This window comes from Gymnodraco acuticeps, unplaced genomic scaffold (assembly GCF_902827175.1).
Source record: "Gymnodraco acuticeps unplaced genomic scaffold, fGymAcu1.1, whole genome shotgun sequence".
Classification (NCBI taxonomy): domain Eukaryota; kingdom Metazoa; phylum Chordata; class Actinopteri; order Perciformes; family Bathydraconidae; genus Gymnodraco; species Gymnodraco acuticeps.
The window spans coordinates 586,087-607,807 of NW_022990943.1; the positions used below are offsets into that span (position 1 = coordinate 586,087).

At 40.8% G+C, this 21,721-nt stretch overlaps 1 protein-coding gene across 1 annotated transcript in view; it reads left to right on the forward strand.

Annotated features, from left to right (window-relative positions):
- Positions 1-21,721, forward strand: part of sertad4 (SERTA domain containing 4) — a 51,296-nt gene that overhangs the window by 24,990 nt on the left and 4,585 nt on the right. The window contains exons 2-3 of the mRNA XM_034234762.1: positions 17,643-17,815; positions 21,069-21,187. Of these exons, the coding sequence (XP_034090653.1) occupies positions 17,662-17,815; positions 21,069-21,187 (273 nt within the window). The 5' untranslated portion in view covers positions 17,643-17,661. The remainder of the gene's footprint in view (positions 1-17,642; positions 17,816-21,068; positions 21,188-21,721) is intronic.

The following is a 21,721-nucleotide window of genomic DNA, read 5'->3' on the forward strand; positions in this document are numbered from 1 at the left end:
TTGAGATCAAATCAAATCAAGTTTTATTTATATAGCACATTTATAAACTATTTTTGGTCGAGCCAAAGTGCTGTACATAAAATAAAAATAGCCTACAGTAGAGACACTTTACAGCAAATACAACAGCACAGATTGTTCAGAATATCAGTATGAGAAAAACGACACCCTCTGTCCTTAGACCCTCACATCGTACAAGGAAAAACTTCCAGAGAAAACCCACGGTTTAAGGGGAAAAAATGGGAGAAACCTCAGGGAGAGCAACAGAGGAGGGATCCCTCTCCCAGGACGGACAGACGTGCAATAGATGCCGTGTGTAAATCGAAGAGATAATACATTTTACAGCATATAGACTGAATGTTAGGAAATGCATGTGTCTGTAATAAGAAGATGAATCCACAAGGATGTCAGCTACAATCCTGAGGAAGCCATCAGGGAAGCAGCATGACGAGACCCAAGGCAGGACCGCAGAGACAGGTTCAGCCACGACCCGAAGTCCACGACTTAATCCAGAACTCAGGATAGAGGATCCAAGACACAGGACTACAGCAAGAAGATCAGCCTCGACTCCGGATCCCGGCGTAGATATAGATACAAAACAAGAAAAAAGATTTGGCTGGGTTAATCGGAACAAGAGAATACACAGACACAGACAGAGAGGGAAAAGGTCATTGGATAAAAGTTATTCTTGATAACCCTCTAGAAAGATCTCATGAACTTCCCCACTCAATCTATCAAGACCTGAGCAGTTCTATTAGATATAGGATAAGAAACAGAGATAGGGAGCACAACAACCTATCTCTTCGTCAGATGCACTCCCCCGCTTATCTAAGCGACTCTGTACCCCGTTACCCTCAACAAGGCCATAGACCAGCAGAGGGAAAATGGGGGGTGGGTAAGGGTTTTTAAGAATAAACCGCAAGGGTCTAAAGGGAAAAAAGATTAAACATAAGGTACTATATTTTAAGTAATCCTATTTACTATTCCTATATTTGAATAATGTATAAACTATTTTAAAAATGTCTTATTTTGAGATGTATCAGGATTACAATTAAGTCACTTTTTCTGTCCTAGAAGTAGATTCAGAACATAACAAATTGACAAAGAATGGTGTGATCTGCAAACAGAAAACCTAAAGAAATAAATATAAGGCAAAACAAAGTATTTCTTATCATTCATAGTCCTTATAAATCCTGCTTCATAAACACTACTTATCTGTATGTTGAATAATTGGCCCATTTAGGACTGACTCACTCTCCAAAACTGACTGCACGCACTCAAAGAATTGCATCACCATCCACGTCTTATCACAATCAAGTTGATTTTTTGAGTTCACTTTATAATTAATGGCTCTAATTTCAGCACGAAGAATTCCTATTGTACATTACATTTTGTTGGCTCAAATGAATAGATTTATTAGCTGAGGTAGAACAAGTGCAAATGAGGGTTTACGTCCTACGTAAATCGCACAAAAAAACAACTCAACAATTATGAAGTGCCTTTAATCATACATGTATTCAAAGTCTTTATTAGATTATAATGTCACACATACATTATGTATAAGGAGTATCCATGGATCCCGTTTTGATATCAAAGAGGCTGCCAAGGTTTTTGTGAAAGATCAATACGCCTAGATTTCTGTATCTGCATTGATTATTGAACATGCCATTGCATCTCAACACTTCTCTGTGTAGTTTGCCCAGTGTGGATGTTCTCATTGTTTCTGTGATCCACTCTAATAACGAGGGGGGGGTGGGGGTGTAATTGCTTGATATTTGAGTTTCTTATTTTGGTTCATGGAGCATACAGCTCCCAGTTGTAGGTAATTGACGTCATGACAACTGTTATCTTTTCTCTATCTGTCTCCTCTTGCTGTCTGTCTGCTTTACCCTGCCACCCCCACGCCAACAGGCATATTGGTAGGATGAAGCTTCTCCATATTAAGAGATGTATCTCGGCTTATTTCTCAGCTACAGAGTAGAAGAAGAAGATATTCTGTCATCTCCTATTTGTCATTCATCTGTTTTCTGATTGGTATTTTGCCACACCGTTTACACACACTCACACACTGTTGGCCATGCCATCATTAGCAACTCAGGGTTAAGTATCTTGCCCAAGGATACATCGACATGTTGACTGGGTTACAAGGCTAATATGAGATGGATTTAAGGCAGGGCTGGGCTATATGGTGATATTATATTGTTATGATATCAGAATCTGAAATCCTTTTCGCATCCCTCAGTGGGACATTTTAATTGTGAGAGCAAAATCGTAATATCGTTATCAAGGCATTTGGTCAACAATTTAGTTGACGATTTTTCTCCATATCGCCCAGTCCTAATTTAGGTAGAAAATAAATGCAAACAACTGTTTGTTCAATCAAAATACCTAAATATTGCTAGCCTTAACTGAGCGTTTGGAAACTTGACTATAACATACAGTTATTCCAATAGGACATACTGTACATGCATGCTGCGTAGGAGGGTTGGAGTGATACACATTGCTGCCAACTGTAATTAATTAATTAATGCATAATTTTTTTTTTTTTATAAAGCATAACACGAAGCAGTAAAAGTAGAAGAGAAGAAAAAATTGCAGTAATACAGATTTTAAAGGCTGTTCTCGCCTACAGAAATTCTAAATAATGTAACAGGTGACCAAGTAGCATTGTAGAGAAACAACAGGTTCTCCTCATGTGACAGATTCTACCAGCCCAGTCCCTGTCAAATCACATCGCGTTCAGTCTCAGCGTGATCAAAGGCAGGAGGCATCAAGCTGAAAGAAAAAAAGAACAGGAGCAGGGGAGGCACTGCTAGTCCTCAAGTTTTTCTTTCCCTGCAAGATTCAAAGTGCCTGCCGTGATCACAGAGCTCCGAGGAAGCTCGCTGCAGAAGCTCCTGTCAAGGCAACCACAGGATACGCCCACTTATCTCCTCACTGTGGAGTCGCATTGCTAAGATTTGGGCCACCACACAAACTGTCACTGCACTCACACTCTCACTCACTCACACACACACACCTGTCTCGAGCTGTACAGGAATGAGATACACAAAGACTGACATGTTCAATAGTTGACATTGTCAAAAATGAGTGAGAAAAAGGACTTGTCCCACTTCGTACATGGAGAATGTCAACGCCCTCCCCTGTGCTTTATACATAGAACATACATTTCACTTGACTTTTCTGACACCTTCAGGAACCCATTCTCAATTTTTTAATTGGCCATTTTATATTAGCTTTCTCACCGATTAAATGTGCTTCGTGGTTTAAGATACACTACTGTAATACTTTAAAACGATGTAATCGTCTTCATATTGTCATCTAGTCAAAGTAAATGCACATTAAAAGTATTTTATGGATGAAATGAACTAAGAAGCCATCTGATTCTCTGCAAAGATGGTTTGTATTAGTCTTGAAGGTTCCTTTGAATCAGAATCAGAAACAGGTTTATTACCAGGTAGGTTGACACGTACGTCGTTAATAACATAAAAAAATATAGTAAAATATAGCAGTATTTACATAGAAATAGAATGGAATAAAATATGGAATACAATTCGGCAGTAATAAAAAAAAGAAAACAGATATTGTGTAAATTGTGTCCATTAATGTAATGCATAGAGTCTATGATGTGGCTGAGGTAAAGTGTCAGTGGGGGGGCCGGGCCTTGTTGATGATGCCGGTAGCGGAGGGGAACAAACTGTTCGGGTGGCGAGTGGTGTGTTAAAGGAATGCTCCACTCATTAGATAATTAATCAAAACTTCAGTATTTAGTGAAACATTATGTTTAAACCATACCCTGAAGAAATCAGCGATATTCCCCGGTAAATAATGATTTTATAGCTCTTTTTGATCAAAACCTGTATATTCCGTCAGGCCGCTGCCATTTTGCCCATTTTCAGTAGTCACGTGATGGTCGTGACGTCATCCATGCGTTCACTTTGTAAACACACGAAAACTTGGCGGAGTATTTGAGTTCGGACTCGTCAGCCGAGGAAGAAGTTTTGAGCAATATGAAGAGATTGGAAGGGGGAATTCAGCCATACAGGTTCGACCCTACTTAGTACTAGTTAGTAGATACAATGATTTTGATTACTAGATATGTATGCATGTAGTACCACCCTTGCTAGCGATTCCCTCTCTAGTTTAGCATACTCAGCCTCGTTGTCCCTGGCCCTAGAACCACGATTTTATGGGGCCGGAAAAACTGGGGGAAAATACCCACTAGCCGGTACTACGCTATATGGAAAGGCCACCAAAAACTGGCCTGGCCTGGCCGATAAAGGACGTTTAAACGGGGCTACCCGCTGCAATGGAAATGCGCTATAACATACCTTATTCTTACTCCGAGCACTACTTCTGGTCCTCCGTCGCTTCACACTTGCAGAGGGCGATTTCTCAACTGGCCGAACTGGTGTCCTGGTCGGTGATGACACCAGAAAGACCGATGGTACTGCATCTCCATTAAGTAATGGTTGTTCAATAAATCCCATGTTATGTTTTATCATACTCTCAGAGTAGTCGTCCGGAAACTTGAAATGTTCGCTGCATACATGCGCCTGTGGATCTTTCGGTTCGGGCCGGCCACATTTCGCTAGCCACTGCCTCCGAACGTACTTCCTACGCTTACCTTTTGGCCACAGATGGAACCGAGCATTCCGTGGATTGTTCCTATCAGAACTGTGGCAATGTTTCGCGATACAATGAGGCATATTTGAAGAGAGTAACTACAGTAAATAACATGAACATCAACGTGTCCTCGAAACCAAACGCATGGTTTACGTCACGTCCGGTAAAATGGCGCCGCCCACAGTGTTGATGTTATTTCGGTAATTAATCAGTTTAAAATCACTGATAATGTCATCGGATAAAAAAAAGAAAAAAGAAAGACTGGCAGAGACTGGTCTGTTTTATCGGATGATAATTATTTAAAAATGAGTGTCATGAGCATACCATTCCTTTAAGTTAAATACCAAAATTCAGAGCCATTTATACTTGTATGTGGTGATGCATATTAATCACCAGATTTGCAGTTAATCCTACTGTCCACATCATTACTTTATTGAACATTAAAGCATGCAAATGTATCACAGTAGAGAAAAAAAACATATGAACTTTAAAATTAGCAGAATATGTCCTCTTTAACCCTAACCCTGAACCAATAGGAATTATAGATGGGGAAACAGGCAGAGAAATGTTAGCTTATCCATAAAACAGAAAAGGGGACCAAATATGTATTGGCTCAACAAAAATAAGGAAATTGCAGTAGAGTTTTTTTGAAAACATCCTGGTTTAAACCAGATGATCTTACGAGTTGCTGCTAACACTAGCGCTGAACGATTAATCGATTTTAAATCGAAATCGCGATTTTAAATCGAAATCGCGATTTTAAATCGAAATCGCGATTTTAAATCGAAATCGCGATTTTAAATGATGCAATTATGAAATCGCAAAGCCTGCGATTTTTTTTCTTTTTCTATCTTTTCTTTTTTGTTCTTCTTGTGTGTCAGTCATCCACACCAATCAGAAGTGCTGTGCTCCACATGTACCAGTCATTGTTAACCAATCAGAAGTGGCCCATGATAGTAGGTGATAGACAGATTGATCCAATCACCTGCCAAGTATTTTTGAAATACTTTTCCAAATGGCTTCCAATGGAGCTTTCCTAGATGGTTTGGTGAAACAAACCATCTGAGTCAGGTTAGTAATGCTCCATCACATGTTGCACATCTATTACAGGGTGAATCTTAAACTGAAGCTTGACTTTAAAGCAACCCAACGGAAGTTTCATGTAAGTTTAGTTCTTTCACTCGTAGCTCCGGCTGCCGGGGTGCTAGAGACGGGAGCATGTTGATACGACCTTCCTAGCCGGAGTTATGGCTGCATTTTACAATAAACTTCCGTTGGGTCGCTTAAAAACAAAATCTCGAATCGCAATCGCTGCAATATCTGTCAGAAAAATCGCAATTACATTATTTCCTCAAATCGTGCAGCCCTAGCTAACACCCTGAAACACATCACTGTGATTGAGCTGATAACTGTTTAGCCATACAGATTTCTACAATAATCATGCAGCCCTATTGGACTTCAACAGCAATTATTTTTCTGAAATTCTTGTACTGTTGACATAAATGCCCTTTCTTTGCACCACGTTAGTCTGTATTAAAATTGCATTAGTTGCCTCATTTTGCAGATGTTAAGTGATGACACATTGCATGCTGTTGCTCCCCTCATGCTGTCTTGGATCTATTCTGATATGAAAACCACAGACATGAACTCTTTCACTGCTATCTATTCTAGGGGTCGACCGATAATCGGCCTGGCCGATATTCCGCATTTGACCGATTATCGGTATCGGCCTTTTTTTTATATCAAATTGCCGATAAAACTTTGGCTCTGATGCAGCCGTTTCTCTGGCTGCAGTCACCACTCTGTGTACACGAGCAATGTCCCGCCCACAGCGCTATCTGATAGGCTATTACTGAAGTGTCAATCAACACTGAACATTTTCCGGGCGGGAGCCAGTCAGAGAGGCGGGACCTTCTCAGATTACAGGCAGGTGCGAAAGAACGCAGACACAGACTGAAGCAAGCAGCAGCGCTGAGCGGCAGAGCCATACATGTGTTACACCGAAGTTCAATAAACATCCCAATCCCCTATGCTGAAGTTGCAAAAACTCCACGATTTTATGATCCCATTCTATCAGTTTCCCAGTTACACAGGGACGCGGGAAGTCAGTCAGAGTTGGGGTTGCTTGCAGCGTCTCGCAGCGGAGTAACTGTGGTGCGGAGGGGGGGCTGCGAGTGGAGCAGTTTTTCAGGTTGATATGTGAAGCTCATTAGCTAGCCAACATGTATCTAGCAAATGTTTAGCAAAATATTAGAAGTGAGGCTACTAGACTAACGTTAGGTCTACTGTAATAGCCTCACTTTTAATAGTTTGCAAAACATTAGCTAGCACTAGTGTTTTGCAGTTGCTAGCAGCTTATTGGGATGTTATGCTAGATAGACAGGCATTGTTTTGATATAATAAATTAAGCATTATTGTTAGTTAAGCATGTCAGCCTGCAGCCCCACTTCTTGTCTCTCTCTAACTCATTGCAGATGGCTGCACTAAAGAAAAGGGCACAGAGAGGAAACCAGTTGTAAGATGTTTAAAAGTTCATTAAACATAATATATGCTTAAATGCATTTCAAAGAAGTTGTGTTGGAGTTTGTGTTATTCTACATTTTGACACCAAGATTTTCTGATTTTACTGCAAATGTATATTGGTTCCAAATATCGGTTATCGGTCTCCTTGATTACTAATAATCGGTATCGGTATCAGCCTTGAAAAAGCCATATCGGTCGATCCTTAAACTATTCCCATAAGGCTCGGAAACACTAAGCAAAAACCTGGCCCTCAAAACAAGGAGTAAACACTTAAAACACACACACACACACACACACACCCTCTGTCAAACACATGCTGGATTGATTAGCATTTGTAAAGCTGCAGAGAAAAATGAGAGCACACAAAGTTAGCAAGAGGCATGTTTCAAACTCCCTGAGAATTATTAAACTGAAGAAATCATCCCCCCCACCCACACGTTTGGCCTAAATATATTTTTTCTTTAAAATGTACACTGCTAGGTAGTGTGTATAAATGCCTGCACCAGAGACAGCACCACTTTCATCGTAAAACCCTGCTGTGGATAATGTGAAACAATTAAGGATACAAAATGTGAAAACATGTAGGGGCTTGCGGGGATACAGGCAGTCTGCGATTCCAGAAAAAAAAAGTACTCGCCTGTGGCTGTCGAGTTAAAACAGGTTCAACGTTTGTAGAATGCAGCACGACGTCACGCTTGGTTGGCCAATCACGGATCCATTCAGTCGGTAAGAGGCTGAACGGAGTAAAAAAACGCCAACAGCTTAACAGCTAACTAAATGGATGCTCGATAGCGGGAGTTCTGCAACAAGCTCATGAGGCCTAGTCCCTCCGTCTTTTGAAGTTGAAGTTGCCTTCAAATATGGTTGGAATTATTGTGATCATAAAGTCATTCAACCATGTTTATTTATAAGAAAATAGCACAACATCCTAACGCTTTAATACATTATTATTTTTAAATGATTTCCCACCCCTAAATGCATTTTACAATGACAAAAGTGTCAGATATATAAATAATATTATAAAGGATATTTGAAAATCTAGGTCCCTGATTTCAGACAGAAGTAGATGAGTTTTTTTAAGTTGTGGCCTAGACTTTGCAGTCTCAAATGCCAATTGTCGTTGGTAGATCTTATCAGCTGTAGCTAGCACAATGAGCTAACACTTGCTCCATGAGTTGGTTTAAACACGTCTACTGCTGACCTTTTATTGCTTCCAGCTGAGTTATTTAAAAACAAGCATCTAGCAAATAAAGTTTACACATTTAGGTTACCTGCACGTTTTGTCCAGCAGGATAATGTCCACGTACTAACACCACTTTTATTTGAAGCGTAAATACAATTGCCTGAAGTAGGGCTGTCCCGAATACCATATTTCGGGCTCCGGATATTCGGTAGTAATCAGCAGCGATTCAGCGAATATTCTGATATTCGGCCCGCGCGGGGCGTAGTAATCAGCAGCGATCCGCTTCAACACATGTATTTCGGTTTATTCACGGCATTCATTTTGTTATTCTACAGTATTGTTGTTTTGTAGTTATTTGTTCATGTAACCCAATTTGTGTTCTTTGGAATTGAAAAGGATATCGCATTGTGTTTGTTACTTTCGTTGCAGTTGTATATGTCTTAAGTGTAATTTGGCTTGGCTTCCTATTTTGTATGGACATGCTTTTATTTTGAAGGAGAGTTAGCGCTGTTGACAGGAAGTTGTTGTTGCTATGGAAACAACGTGACGGAGATTAACGGAGAAAAGTCATATCTACATATAAAGACGGAGAAAGTAAACGATAAAGTGTATGGTTAAGTGTTAGCACCCCCGAAGAGGCACAAGCTCTTATGTTGATATTGGAGATTTCAATCAATTACATTTGGCAGCCGCAGTGCAGCGCCAAAAACGAATATCCGAATAACGAAATTGAAACCCGAATAGTACTCCAACGAACGAATATTTGAATATTCGGATATTCAGGTGCAGCCCTAGCCTGAACTAAAAAAGCGTTTAGTAGCAGTAGTCACAACTGCTGATTTTAAGACTAGTAAAAGCTTTAGCCATTCATCAAATTCACAGTATCTTCTGATGTATTTTATGTGGTAAAACAAAACGTAAAAATTTAGCAAGTTTACATTTACCACAGAACTTATTATGTGCATCTAAACAGAATTACATTTTTAAAAAACATCGACTATAAGACATGGGGGCCCGGAAGTGCCAAAATGCTAACTTCCTGGTTTTAGGACTCATTCCTGAGAGGCAAGGCAAGTTTATTTATATAGCACCTTTCAGCACGCGGCAATTCAAAGTGCTTTATAGATGAAAATAAAACACATTTTAAGAATAAATACAGCAGAAACACATTATAAAATGGCATTTAAAAACAGGCATTAAAAAGCAAAGATAATACAATAAACACAACAGATGAATAAGAACCATACTGCAGTGTGAATATAAACAGCTCACTCAAATGCAGCGACAAAAAGATACGTTTTTAGTCTGGATTTAAAAGTATTAAGAGTTGCAGCAGACTTGCAGGATTCAGGGAGTTTGTTCCAGATGGTCGGGGCATAATAGCTAAACGCTGCTTCTCCATGGTTAGTTCTTACTCTTGGAACAGAGAGCAGACCCGTCCCAGAGGACCTGAGACTCCTGGATGCACCACTCTTTACAAATGTTTGGCATCTACCACTGTCAAGTTATTTTAGGAAAACAAGAATGGAGTTCCTCACGGTTGTTCTTTTACCACATTTTCCACCTGATAGTTCTCTCCTTTGCAATATGTTCATTCAGATGTTCCTCTTAAAGGAGCATGGAGTCGTATGGATGTGTTGAAAAAATCTACACGTAAAAATGCTGATTTTGGTTTTCGTCAGACTGTCAATTAAAAAAAATAGCCCCTACTGTATACATGTGAAAATCCAGAATCTGTCAGTGGTAATGTGGTGCACCTCAGTCAACTGTTGTAGCCTTAGTTGACTGTCCTTGTGAAATATTTCAGGACACTACAAGCTGTGTGTGTGTGTGTGTGTGTGTGTGTGTGTGTGTGTGTGTGTGTGTGTGTGTGTGTGTGTGTGTGTGTGTGTGTGTGTGTGTGTGTGTGTGTGTGTGTGTGTGTGTGTGTGTGTGTGTGTGTGTGTGTGTGTGTGTGTGTGTGCGTGCGTGCGTGCGTGCGTGCGTGCGTGCGTGCGTGTGTGTGTGTATCTCAGCGCTGGAGGGAGTGAGTCAATCACAGCAGCAGAAATCATCCCAGCGGGCGATCTGTCTCCGCTCATGACAAGGCTCCTCAGGCACTTATCTCTCCTTCCTCCACTCATCCCATCCATCCCTCCCTCTGTCTCCACCTCTCCCCATCCTCTCTTCCCATTCTCTATCCCTCCCACAGTGTGTCTCGTGCACCGGCACCGCAATTAGCTCCTGATCATCAAAGGGTGTAATGAAAAACAAGGCGAGATAGAGAGTCAGACAGAGGAAGAGGGGTGAAACAAGAGAAGAGTGAACAGAGGTGAAGCTGCGTCTCTCAAACGTAATCGTGAACAATCGCAGGTTTTTTCCCCTCAAGTACACACTGTCAAACACGATCGCTCGCTCTCAATCACATTCCTGCCAGATGCACAGCACACACAGAAAGGGAAAAAGAGAGGTATAATTCCCCCCCCCCCCAGGAGAATGTTCTCTCCATGTTTTTATTTCTCAACCCTCCATCTCTCCCTTCCTCTTCACACACATTTGTTCACACTGTCTCCTCCTCCTCCTTTTCTTTGAAGAAGTATTGCTTTACATGTTGGGAAGCTTCTCTGTCTCGTCTGTTTGTTAATTCACCCCCCTGGTTCAGAGAGCTGTCGACTGTGACCCCTGTTGAAAGGATGTCAGCTAGAAAGAGAGGGAGATTGAGACTGAGGGATGAGACGGGGTAAAGGAGGTGGGGGTGTTGAGAGGGAGGTCCCTAAAGTGTGCAGGGCGAGCGATGGCATGCATGTTTCTTTGTGCTCCGGCGAACGTAGCAACAGCAGCAGCAGCGAGGGAGGTGATGGAGATGAAAATAGCTCCGGGTAAAAAGCAGCTCAGGGGGAATCGAAAAGGACTAGAGCTGCTAATTAACCATGGCACTCGCGCTCAATAACACTGACATAATTGGCCCTAGTTGGTGGTCTTCTGTGGAGGGGGGGCTCAGCAGTGGAAATGAAGCCCACACAAGTACGGTTTAAATCTGACACCACGTTATAAAGTGTGATCAATCTACAATGTGATGCAATGGATCATGACCAAGTTGCAGGCTCCAACAGACACAGATAATAGAACCTGATGTCTTTCAGCTGGGCTCTCCCTCTACATCTTCAATATCCATCGGAATACATTGCTTAATTGTGGGAAAACACAGAAGGTATTGGTCTTTTATTTCCCAAATAAGTAGAATTTTCTGCTGCAGTCCTTCATCTGTTGACACACTCTTGCATGAGGTGGAAGAATCAACAGCGAAACAAATCACTGTCATTCTCCGTGATCAAAAGGACTATAGAGTTTCTCTCCATGGATCCAAGAAACACAAGGGACTGGCTCTCAGTGTCTTCACAGTAGGGCTCTGTTTCCTGTTCCTCTTTTTTGATAGCAAACTGTTTCTAAGGATAATAGACCATTGTTAAAAACACTGTCATATCAATCAGCAGAAAGAAGTCCGGTCAAATGTAATCTCAGCTATAGCCAAAAAAACACATTTGGTTTCCATCATATTTTTACACTCTTGGCCTGGGGCAAATGTAAACAAACTAACATCTTCCTCTCTGATGCACGTCAAGTCCCTAGCTGCTTCTTTACACCCGCCACAGGTTGATGCATGTTCCCCCCGCCAACCAGTACAAGGTTTCTGTTATGTTTTAATTACAGTTAAGTCTGACAGGTGTGTATTAAAAACATATCATCTTAATGCATATATACATATTGGTTGTAAAGACGTGGTTGACGAGAAAGCGTTCCAACAAGGTTTGGTTGAAGAGAATTCGGTGAAGCAAGTGCTTTCAAGATCTGAAAATTAATTATAATGTTCAGAAAGTCTTGAATACTTCTAATGACTTCCCTGGTGGAAATGTTTTCCAACTTCATAATTTTGACTGAATTTCTGCGGCAGATCTAATCTGCAATGTGACAGCTGTCTAAACAAACGATTCTAAACAGAATCGCCGCAGTTTTCAGTGGCTTCTTAAACTCCGGACCGAACTGCAAAACAATCCGGACCGAACCCTGTGTCCCATTATAACAATTATTAAATATAAAAACGTTCTGATTCTGATGTAAATGAATGTATATAATTGTATATTATACTTTACTGGCATTGATCCGGACCAGTGACCTTGTATAAAATTCACAAGAGGACCTTTAACAAAAACGTTTGAGTACCCCTGCTGTAGGGTATTAATATCTGTTCTGTTTATTATTATTTAAGAATTACAATGAATGAATCACAACTAAATGCTATTAGATATGCCTTATTATAATTAAAAGTTAAATAATGGGTAATTCTAGATTATGATCATGGTCATGGTCAAATAGACAGACAATAATAAAGTCTAACGCAACTACTATTTTATATTTATATACTGTATATAGTACAAAAAAACAATGTATATACAGGGATAGCATTTTGGATAACCTTTATAGCCAACTTTTACTTGTTGATTGAACCACTTTTTTGGTTTTAGGAAGATTTTTGTGCCACCAATGCCTTGGAAAGATAGAGTGGAATTGGGAGACAGAGGGTCAAGTATAGGGTTGGGTACCGAGAACCGGTTCCGGTTCGGAACCGGTTCCAACATTTAGATTCCAACGGCATCATGAATTTCGGTTCCGCTTTTCGATGCATGAGGAAATGTTTCTCGCCGCTCTCCGTAGCCTACTGTATGACTGCGGCGGGGCGGGAAATGTAGCATTGTACCTACAGCGTAACCTGGGACCAGGCCGGCCCGTCGCACTGGCCTTTAGTGATGGGCATTTAGATTCCCTTCGGGGACACAAATCTTTTGATTCAGTTCACTTTAAAGATTCGTTCACTGATTCGTTCACCGGTTCGCGAATGACTTCTGGTGATTTGCACATTCGCGAACGATTCGTCTTTGTACTTAATTCGTTCAGTGAGTCTTCACTACTGCCGAAGTCCGTTCAAGAAGTTTGCTGGCGTAAAATGTATGATATTAAAACACATTTTACACCTCACCTTGTTGCCCCATAAATTATGCTCTGGGAATAGGCTACATATTATTTAAGAAATATAATTGGCCATTGTTAAATCTCATAAATGTGTGCCTGACAGCAGGCTAGCACGTTATACTTTCAAACCCATGCACGTACTATGTGGCCTAACTTAAATCCCAAAGCATTAAACTCCATTTGGCCGAGTTCAAAGTGAATAAAAAAATATATCCTCTACATCGGTGACGATTTATTCATATTCTATGTACCCATCTATGTTTACCTTTAGCTAGCGACTAAGCTAGTGGGACGCTACGGAGCCCAGCTATCCGCCCTCTGAAGCTTTTAGGGCCGACAGGGGGAGGAGAATGTCTCGCTAACGCTGTGTGTGTGTGTTTCACATTAGCGGGACGCTATGGAGCTCAGGTATCCGCCCTCTGAAGCTTTTAGGGCCGACAGGGGAAGAAGAATACAACGCTGTGTGTATTTATCGCTAAGCTAGCGGCTAAGCTAGCTGGACGCTACGGAGCCCAGCTATCCGCCCTCTGAAGCTTTTAGGGCCGTCTGGGGGAGAAGAATACAACGCTGTGTGTATTTATCGCTAAGCTAGCGGCTACGCTAGCTGGACGCTACGGAGCCCAACGAACGACCCATCACTACTGGCGTTATAGATGTTCGTCTAGGGCGCCAGATCTGTGGAGGCGCTGCGCTGACAGCTCTGGGAAGAAAAAAAAAGTTTTGACCGTTGGTGCTCATCCTAATTTTCGGCCTTGATGTAACAACATTCATAATTAAGTAAATGTAACACCCTTTTCATCCCGGTTACACTTTTCATTTGCCTTGTACGATGGGCGCTGTAAGTGATGAAAATGGGGGATGTTGGCTTATCTGGCACCCGCAGCTCACAGCCAAAGTGCGAGTGAGCGTGGGAGAAAGGGAGGGTGCACCGGTACTAGCGCTGTTGTTATTAGCATCTGGTGCTAGCTGCTCTAACGGAATAAGAAGATGTTTCTACAATGATGTGGAGGGAGAGTCCTCTCCAGTCAGACTGAGAGGCTGATAACTACAGCTCAGTGAGGTAAAGGACTCTTGAGTGTTTAGATAGTTCACTTTAGTCTAAGTTATCTCAGTGGGTCTCAAACGTTTTGATCACAATTTATGTAAACACATATTTCCAAGGCACTCCTTTATAATTATTGGGATAAAACAGGTTTGAAATCATTCCAATGTATACTATAGGACAGTAAACCAGACATATCATTTTAAACTGGAGAGATAAAAAAATATGCATAAATAAAAAAGTAAAATAAGATATGAATGAACAACAAAAATAAAATATGTTACATGTATTTGTTATTGGCTATGGTAGGTTATTGGTTATGTTCACATACTTATTTCATTATTACAATGTAAACCGATCTTTTTCATATGGGTGTTTAGAGTTGTACCCCCTAGATCTAGTTTCTAGTAATTCTGCTTAAAGTGCACCAGATTGAAGCATTTTACTTTAAAATGTTCAAACATTTCTTCCCGGTATGCCTGAGAAGGCAGATATGCTTGTTTTTCTCAACAAGAACTGTATTTAAATGGGGGGGGGGGTTCCTTTAAAAGTTGGACTGTTGCACTGTTGTAGCTTCAGTGGTTCTCAGGTTACAGTTACATAGTAGTGAATATAAACAGACTGATTAATGTGAATATTACTGTAAACTAACCTGTGTAAAAGTTTCTCGAATAAATGTAATTTTTTTGGTGGAAGAAGCATGTATCATTTTTTTACCCTGCCCCTCAAAGAATCGGAATTGAGAACCGTTAAGAACCGGAATCGAAAAGTAGAATCGGAATCGGAATCAGAATCGTGGAAATTCAAACGATACCCAACCCTAGTCAGGTACTCCCCAGAATGAATTCAGCTTCAGTATTTGGATGCCAGACCAATAGATTGAACCACTTTTTGTCGACCCCATGGGCAGTTTGTCTTTGGAGAGCCTACTGACCCCAAAAAATGTGCTTCAACAGTCGCAAGGACAGGCAAAGTCTTCAATAACAATAAAGTTGCAATTCTGAGCAAGGTAGTGTCATGAGTGAGGGTAAGACAGAGCATAAAATTGACAGAAGTATTGCTGCAGCATTTTTATTGTCACAAACATTGTACTGTACGGTTGGAGTTGATATTAAAGCATGCTCGCTGAACCCTTAAAATATATAAAACGTTAACGCTGTTCGGTGTAATCCATCACTACCTGGGGCTGGCTAGATGGGTTTCGTAGCAGCAGAAGGTGATGTTTTACCGTCTTTGGTGTGTCTGATTAGTCAGTTAAAAGCAAACACTAGAAAAGAAGCAAGCTGAAATAAAACTGTTCATCCAGGCAATGCAGGGAGCTTATTGAAGCGGACATTTTAATCAGCTACCTGATGGCTGAGATGGTGTCGCCTCGGTTTGGTCTGTCAAGCTGGGTTGTGGGCGATGATATCTGCTCCTGGGGGCCGGTAGAGGAGGGGCAGGAGAAGCTTTGAGAAGGAAAGGTGGTGACAGGGAGAGTCGGCCGCCGGTGCCTGAAACAGCTGGCTTTGCATTCTGCATGAAGGGGAGGAATCAACAGCGAATCAAATCACTGTCATTCTCCGTGATCAAAAGGACTATAGAGTTTCTCTCCACGGATTTCAGAAACACAAGAGACTGGCTCTCAGTGTCTTCACAGTGTGGCTCTGTTTCTGTTGGAAAAAACTCAGTTGGCGTGTTAGTGCTACCTGCTGCAAAGTAATATGACCCCCTTATGTTTCTTTGGATCTGCTTCACTTGAGTTTCAAAGTTATTACTGTTTACTGCTAATGTGCAGTCATATCAATCCGCAGAAAGAAGTCCAGACAATTTAACGTTAGCGGAGGCCAAAACAAATTAATTAGTTTTTCTCCATCAGAAAACACCATGGGATATTTTGGAATATAACTTTTTATATAAGTGAAGAGCAGGAAACTTTGGATTCACAGAAGAACAAGAAAACAGCAGAAGAGAAGGAAAGAGGTTCAAATATAAACACTGGGAACAGCAGAAGAAGACAGACAGAAAGTAAACACTAACGGGAACAGCAGAAGAAGACAGACAGGAAGTGAAACCTGACAGGAACACGGTATGGGCTCTGGCAGTGTTTAAAGACTACTTAATGGAAAAGAGAATGTGAACAGACTACCAGTTACAGGAAACCTTGATCAGTGCTGCCGTCTTTTTAAGTTACGTTGCTTTCGCTGCAGTTCAAATTGTTGCTTTGTTGTAAAGGAGTACTTCCCTTAGCTGAAGCAATACAAATATTCTGAATATGTTTTGTCAAATGTATTAGTAATAAGCAGGTTAACCGTTACTTGTATTTTTATAAAATTCACATATTTGATATATTTTGTTAGGTTCTTTGCCTTATGCACCTCTTTGCACTGTGCCCTTCTCCTTTGCTTTATAAATTACCATGCTGTTAACACAGCCTCGCAGTGCGATTTCATGAGTGAGATCCATTTCACCGAACAAGTGTGTCAAACCTCTCGCTAACTCTCCTACCAACTAATCACCGGGGAGTTCATGGTGTGGGTGGGTGTCATCTCTCCATCTGTGTCCCACTTGTAACAGTACCACGCATATCGCCAGCCATCTGCCAATTTTTACTGCACACCAGTATTGTTGTTAGATTTGTCATGCTGCTTGCAAAGAAGCTGGTTACTCCTCCACAACAAGTACATATTAGCAAGTATCGTACACATCTTGTTGACAGTTACCACATCAAATGGAAAGCATACTTGGGCTGGGTGACATGAAGAAAACCATATATCACAAGTATATTTTACCAAATACCTCGTTATAGATTATTGCGACGATAATGAAGAGTTGACAGTTGGTCTTTACACAATGAGAATGTTTTAATAATTATTAGTAATGTGGATATAATGACTAAGTAGGTGAAGGCAAGGAATAGAACTACTAGTACAGTATGGGAAATGACGTAACTTTGTTGTAATGCCGACCGAATTTCAACTCGATCTAATCTCTTATCACAATATCAATGTTAAGACAATATATTGCCGCTTTAACCTAATGCATACGCAAAATTCTTTATAACAAATTTGAGGATTTTGTGAAAACTTTCTCAGACTAATATCATTACAATTAGTTTACAAACAGTAGGAGATGCATTAAACAAATGTCACCTTGATTTCACTTGATTCACTTTCATGTCATCATGTAGGCATGTGTTTTGAAGTGACATCTTATTATCATGTAGTCCTTTTGGGTTTAGAATTATATTCGTTGTTGAATTTTTCCCATTCTGTTTTTTCACAGACCTGAATCATAGAGAGAGATGACCCTAGTTTTGTCCATGAATCCTTTCCTGGACCCAGAGGGAGACCCTCCGCCCTCCACATTCCCACCCATATGGGAATCAAAACGCTGCACTAAGACCTGCCTGTCGGACCCAGCCCCCCCCTGCAGCTCTGAAGAGCCATGTGCACAAGGTAACAAAGATCACTCACAATTCATTCAGTAGTTCATTTAAGTAGAATATAATCAGAATCTGATCCACAAAGTTATTTGATAACCAAGGATATTGTACCACATCCTATAGTCCTGGCAATATGCCTACCTGTAAGCTAGCGTCACAAGCGCTCCCTCAACTAAAAGCGATAGGATTCTTCCATCGGATTTTGGAATATTGCCGAAAATAACATCTTCAGCAAACGCATGTTTATGATACTTACACATTTTGGTCAGCTGGATAATCTCTACATATTAACACATCTTTTAAGCTTCAATGCCAGAAGTAAAGAGTTAACGTTAGGCTATAAACTAACTACATCACAATCACATGACTTCACGTTACCACTGTCATCTCATTTAGTCAACGTTGTTTTTCTGACATATAGAAGCTTCAGTTATTGACCAGTGGGGTATTTACTGACGTATTGTTTCTGTCATACAAGAAAACGTGACCATATCTTCAGCATGTGTTAACAGCAGATCTTATTTTAGCCATAAAACCCAAAACATGTTTAAAAAAACTGTTGACTTTTAGATGAAGTAAGCGTGAGTGCTAAAATATTAAATCCAGTTTTAAGACTCATTCCTGCACGACCCTTTTAACACTATAAAAGCCCCCCCCTCCCCCTTGTGTATGTGTGGGGGGGGGCGCAACTTCCAACAGGAGTCATTTGGGGGGGCTCTTGGGAAAAAAGAAAAATAACCACTGCCCTAGAGCAGTGGTTCCCAACCTGGGGGGGGGGGGGGGGGCGCCAAAGATCGCAGGGGGGGGCGCCAGGCCTCAGATGATTTGAGGCCAAATATTATATTTATATATATTTTATTTTTTATTTATTTTTTACATATAATTGTAACGCAATACATGATTGTCACTAAAAGCCTTGTCTCTACATTACAATAAAATATAAAAAATAATTGATTAATTAATTTGAATACAAATTCAAGTTAGTATTAAAGGCATAAAAAGACAGAAATGTATAATTCTTTCTTTAATAGAAATGTTTCTTCTGTGCGTTAAGTGTCCAAACCGGGCTTGTCTAGATAAGCGCAATTTTAAAACATAGTCATTGTCCATGCCGGTTTCAGTTCATTATTTGTCACAGTTGCTCCAATCAGATCGGTCTCCTCCATTTTGTAGAGTATTTACGACTTTTGAATCCACATAAACACATCGGAAAAATCCGGCTTACTTTGAGCATGTGTTTTAAACAGTTTAATCCCTTTGTGAATTGTTTCCACTTGCGCCGTCCTTTAATTTCTTCATACAGCGGGAATCTAAATGAATTAATCCTGAGTCCAATAACCATCAAAGTCACTCCAATAGTGCTCCTTAATTACGCTTTCTTCCTCCTTTAACAAAATACTTCACATTCATCCAGTTTGTGACAGTAGTTGTAGCCTTTTTGAGACTTTGAAGCTTTAATTACCGCTGTTGTGTGTGTGTGGGGGGGGGGGGCGCAACTTCCAACAGGAGTCATTTGGGGGGGCTCTTGGGAAAAAAGGTTGGGAACCACTGCCCTAGAGGATGTGACGTCCACCCCCCAATTAAAACATGTTCATACAATACTGAATACATTTGAAGCCATTTTGACGTATATTACCTGTCAATAAGTTTCTGTTTTTGTAGTGTATTTGTCTTTTGTAGAGATTTTCCATTTATTCTTTATAAAATCTCGCCTAGGGCAGCAAATTGGCTAGAACCGGCCCTGGTACTAGGCCTCAAGAGCCTTTCTTGTGCTGGCATACACACAGAAACAAATTGGCGGGGCGCACTTCGCACGCACTAAAAAATTCCACGCGCTCCGCGCTCACATTATGCTAGACCCACGTGCCTTAGCACCGCTGCTATGACTCCATCCTAGGGGAAACACAGGGGGGGGGGAATCGCAACGCCCTACTACATAGTGCAGCACATGCAACTGAGCAATTACAGGGCTCAACATTAAGGACTGCCCGATGGCCCGGGGCCATCTAGTATTTAGCTTGGGCAATGAAGCCTCACCTGCTGGTTGCCCGATCGGCAATCTATTATGCCAGTATCATGCAGCTCGCGGATCCAGTAATGAGTGACCCGACAGTAAAACTAAACATATCTATAACTAGTTTAGGTAGTTTGAGAGGTAATTAAAATAGCTACGTGTGATATTCTAACCTGAAGTGTGTGTTTTGTCCGCTCACCGCTGCATGTGATCATGCAGAGCTGCGTGTCGACTCGTCAGCAGCAGATGATCTCTCTCTCCCGTCAGATTAGACATCACTCGCGTTTATGTCCATATCGATCAGATCCAGCTAGTTCTAGCTAATGATATGACTACCTGCTTATTAAAAGACACCTAAACAATAAGTGTGGCTATGCAACTGGGTGAGGCCACAAAGTATAAACCCGGAACCCTGAGGCATTACCAACAGATCAACGCACAATCAACCCACACAGGACATCTCTTTCTCCACATTAAGTGTTAGACATTAAAATGGACTATTCTTGTCTGTCACATAAGTGGCGCAACTGAAGCGGTATTGCGCTAAAGGGAAATTATTTTGACCGAAGAGATTTAGATTTGCCGGCTAACGGGAACTCTGACGTCGCCATTTTGTGTGCTTCGCGGATGCGCTCGGCTCCTCTCGACTGCTGCTCGGGTCTGCTCGGTCAGCTTCCGGATGAGGAGGCATTCGTTCGACCAACTTACAGTAGATAACATTACAAACATTTTTAACAGGGGCCATAATAGTGTAAATAATGTTTGTTTTGGCATTAATAACTGAATGTAATGTTTTCTACTTTTTTACATCTGGGAAGGCATTTGCCTTCATCAGATGGAAAGTGTCTTGACCAACAACTTAAGTATTTCTTGTAGCTATGCAGGACATGCAAGCGAGCAAACACAAACAAGAACAAACAAACAAGTGAAATGAAGAATACAATTGAAATTATACAATATAATATTGTGGTGGTTCATCTTATAATTCATGTCATTTAAGGATTAATTTAAGTACACTGCTATTTGAATAGTCATTTCAGAATCAACTGAGTTACCAAAGAAAGCTGTTCTTCTAGAAAAGCTGGCTGTCCTTAGGCTTGTATTGGTTCTAATGTTCAACTCAAGCTTAACCAGGGTGACTGTTAACAAAACATTTTCTCCATTCAAAGGCTAGTGTGTTGCCTAGTATTATATTTATGTTGTTTTTACACCACTTTTGTTAACAACTCTTAAATGTACGTTGTGTCTGCAGCCCCCCCCTGCAGACGAGCTCCTGATCATGTCTCAGTATCAAGGATTGCGTACTTCAAGAGGAAGTTTGTGGATGATGAGGATGAGCCGCCCTTCAGCTTCAGGACGTACTGCCAGACTGTACGTTTTGACACACACACATTCTTACACTCAGTACACAGTGTATCCCAACTGACCACATTACAATGCCATTCTCTTAAATAACTCCAGTATCATTTTCGACTGTGAATTTAGCTTACAAAAAATGTCAAAGCTGCCAAAACTGCTTACTATTATACTGTATCATTTGTCATCATTCATTTTGACTGTCACTGTGTCAGAAATCATATTCATCCAACATGTCCTATATGATGTAATGTGATTACAAAGTGTCCTCTATAGTCATCCTAACAGAAATAACAGACACTTAGGAGTCATCAAAATTCTGTTTTGCATGACTTACATATTTGTTTCAGGTATGGGAATGTATAAGGGCACCATACATTGTATACATCTGCATGAAAGTAAACAGGGATACATGTTGGTGTTTTTCAAACAACAATCATGCATGCAAGCATACAACACTGCTACCATCAGATGGGTTATAAAGGTAGTGCCCATTGGTGGAAGAAGTACTCGGAACCTTTTCTTAAGTAGAAATCAAGTAAAAGCCCT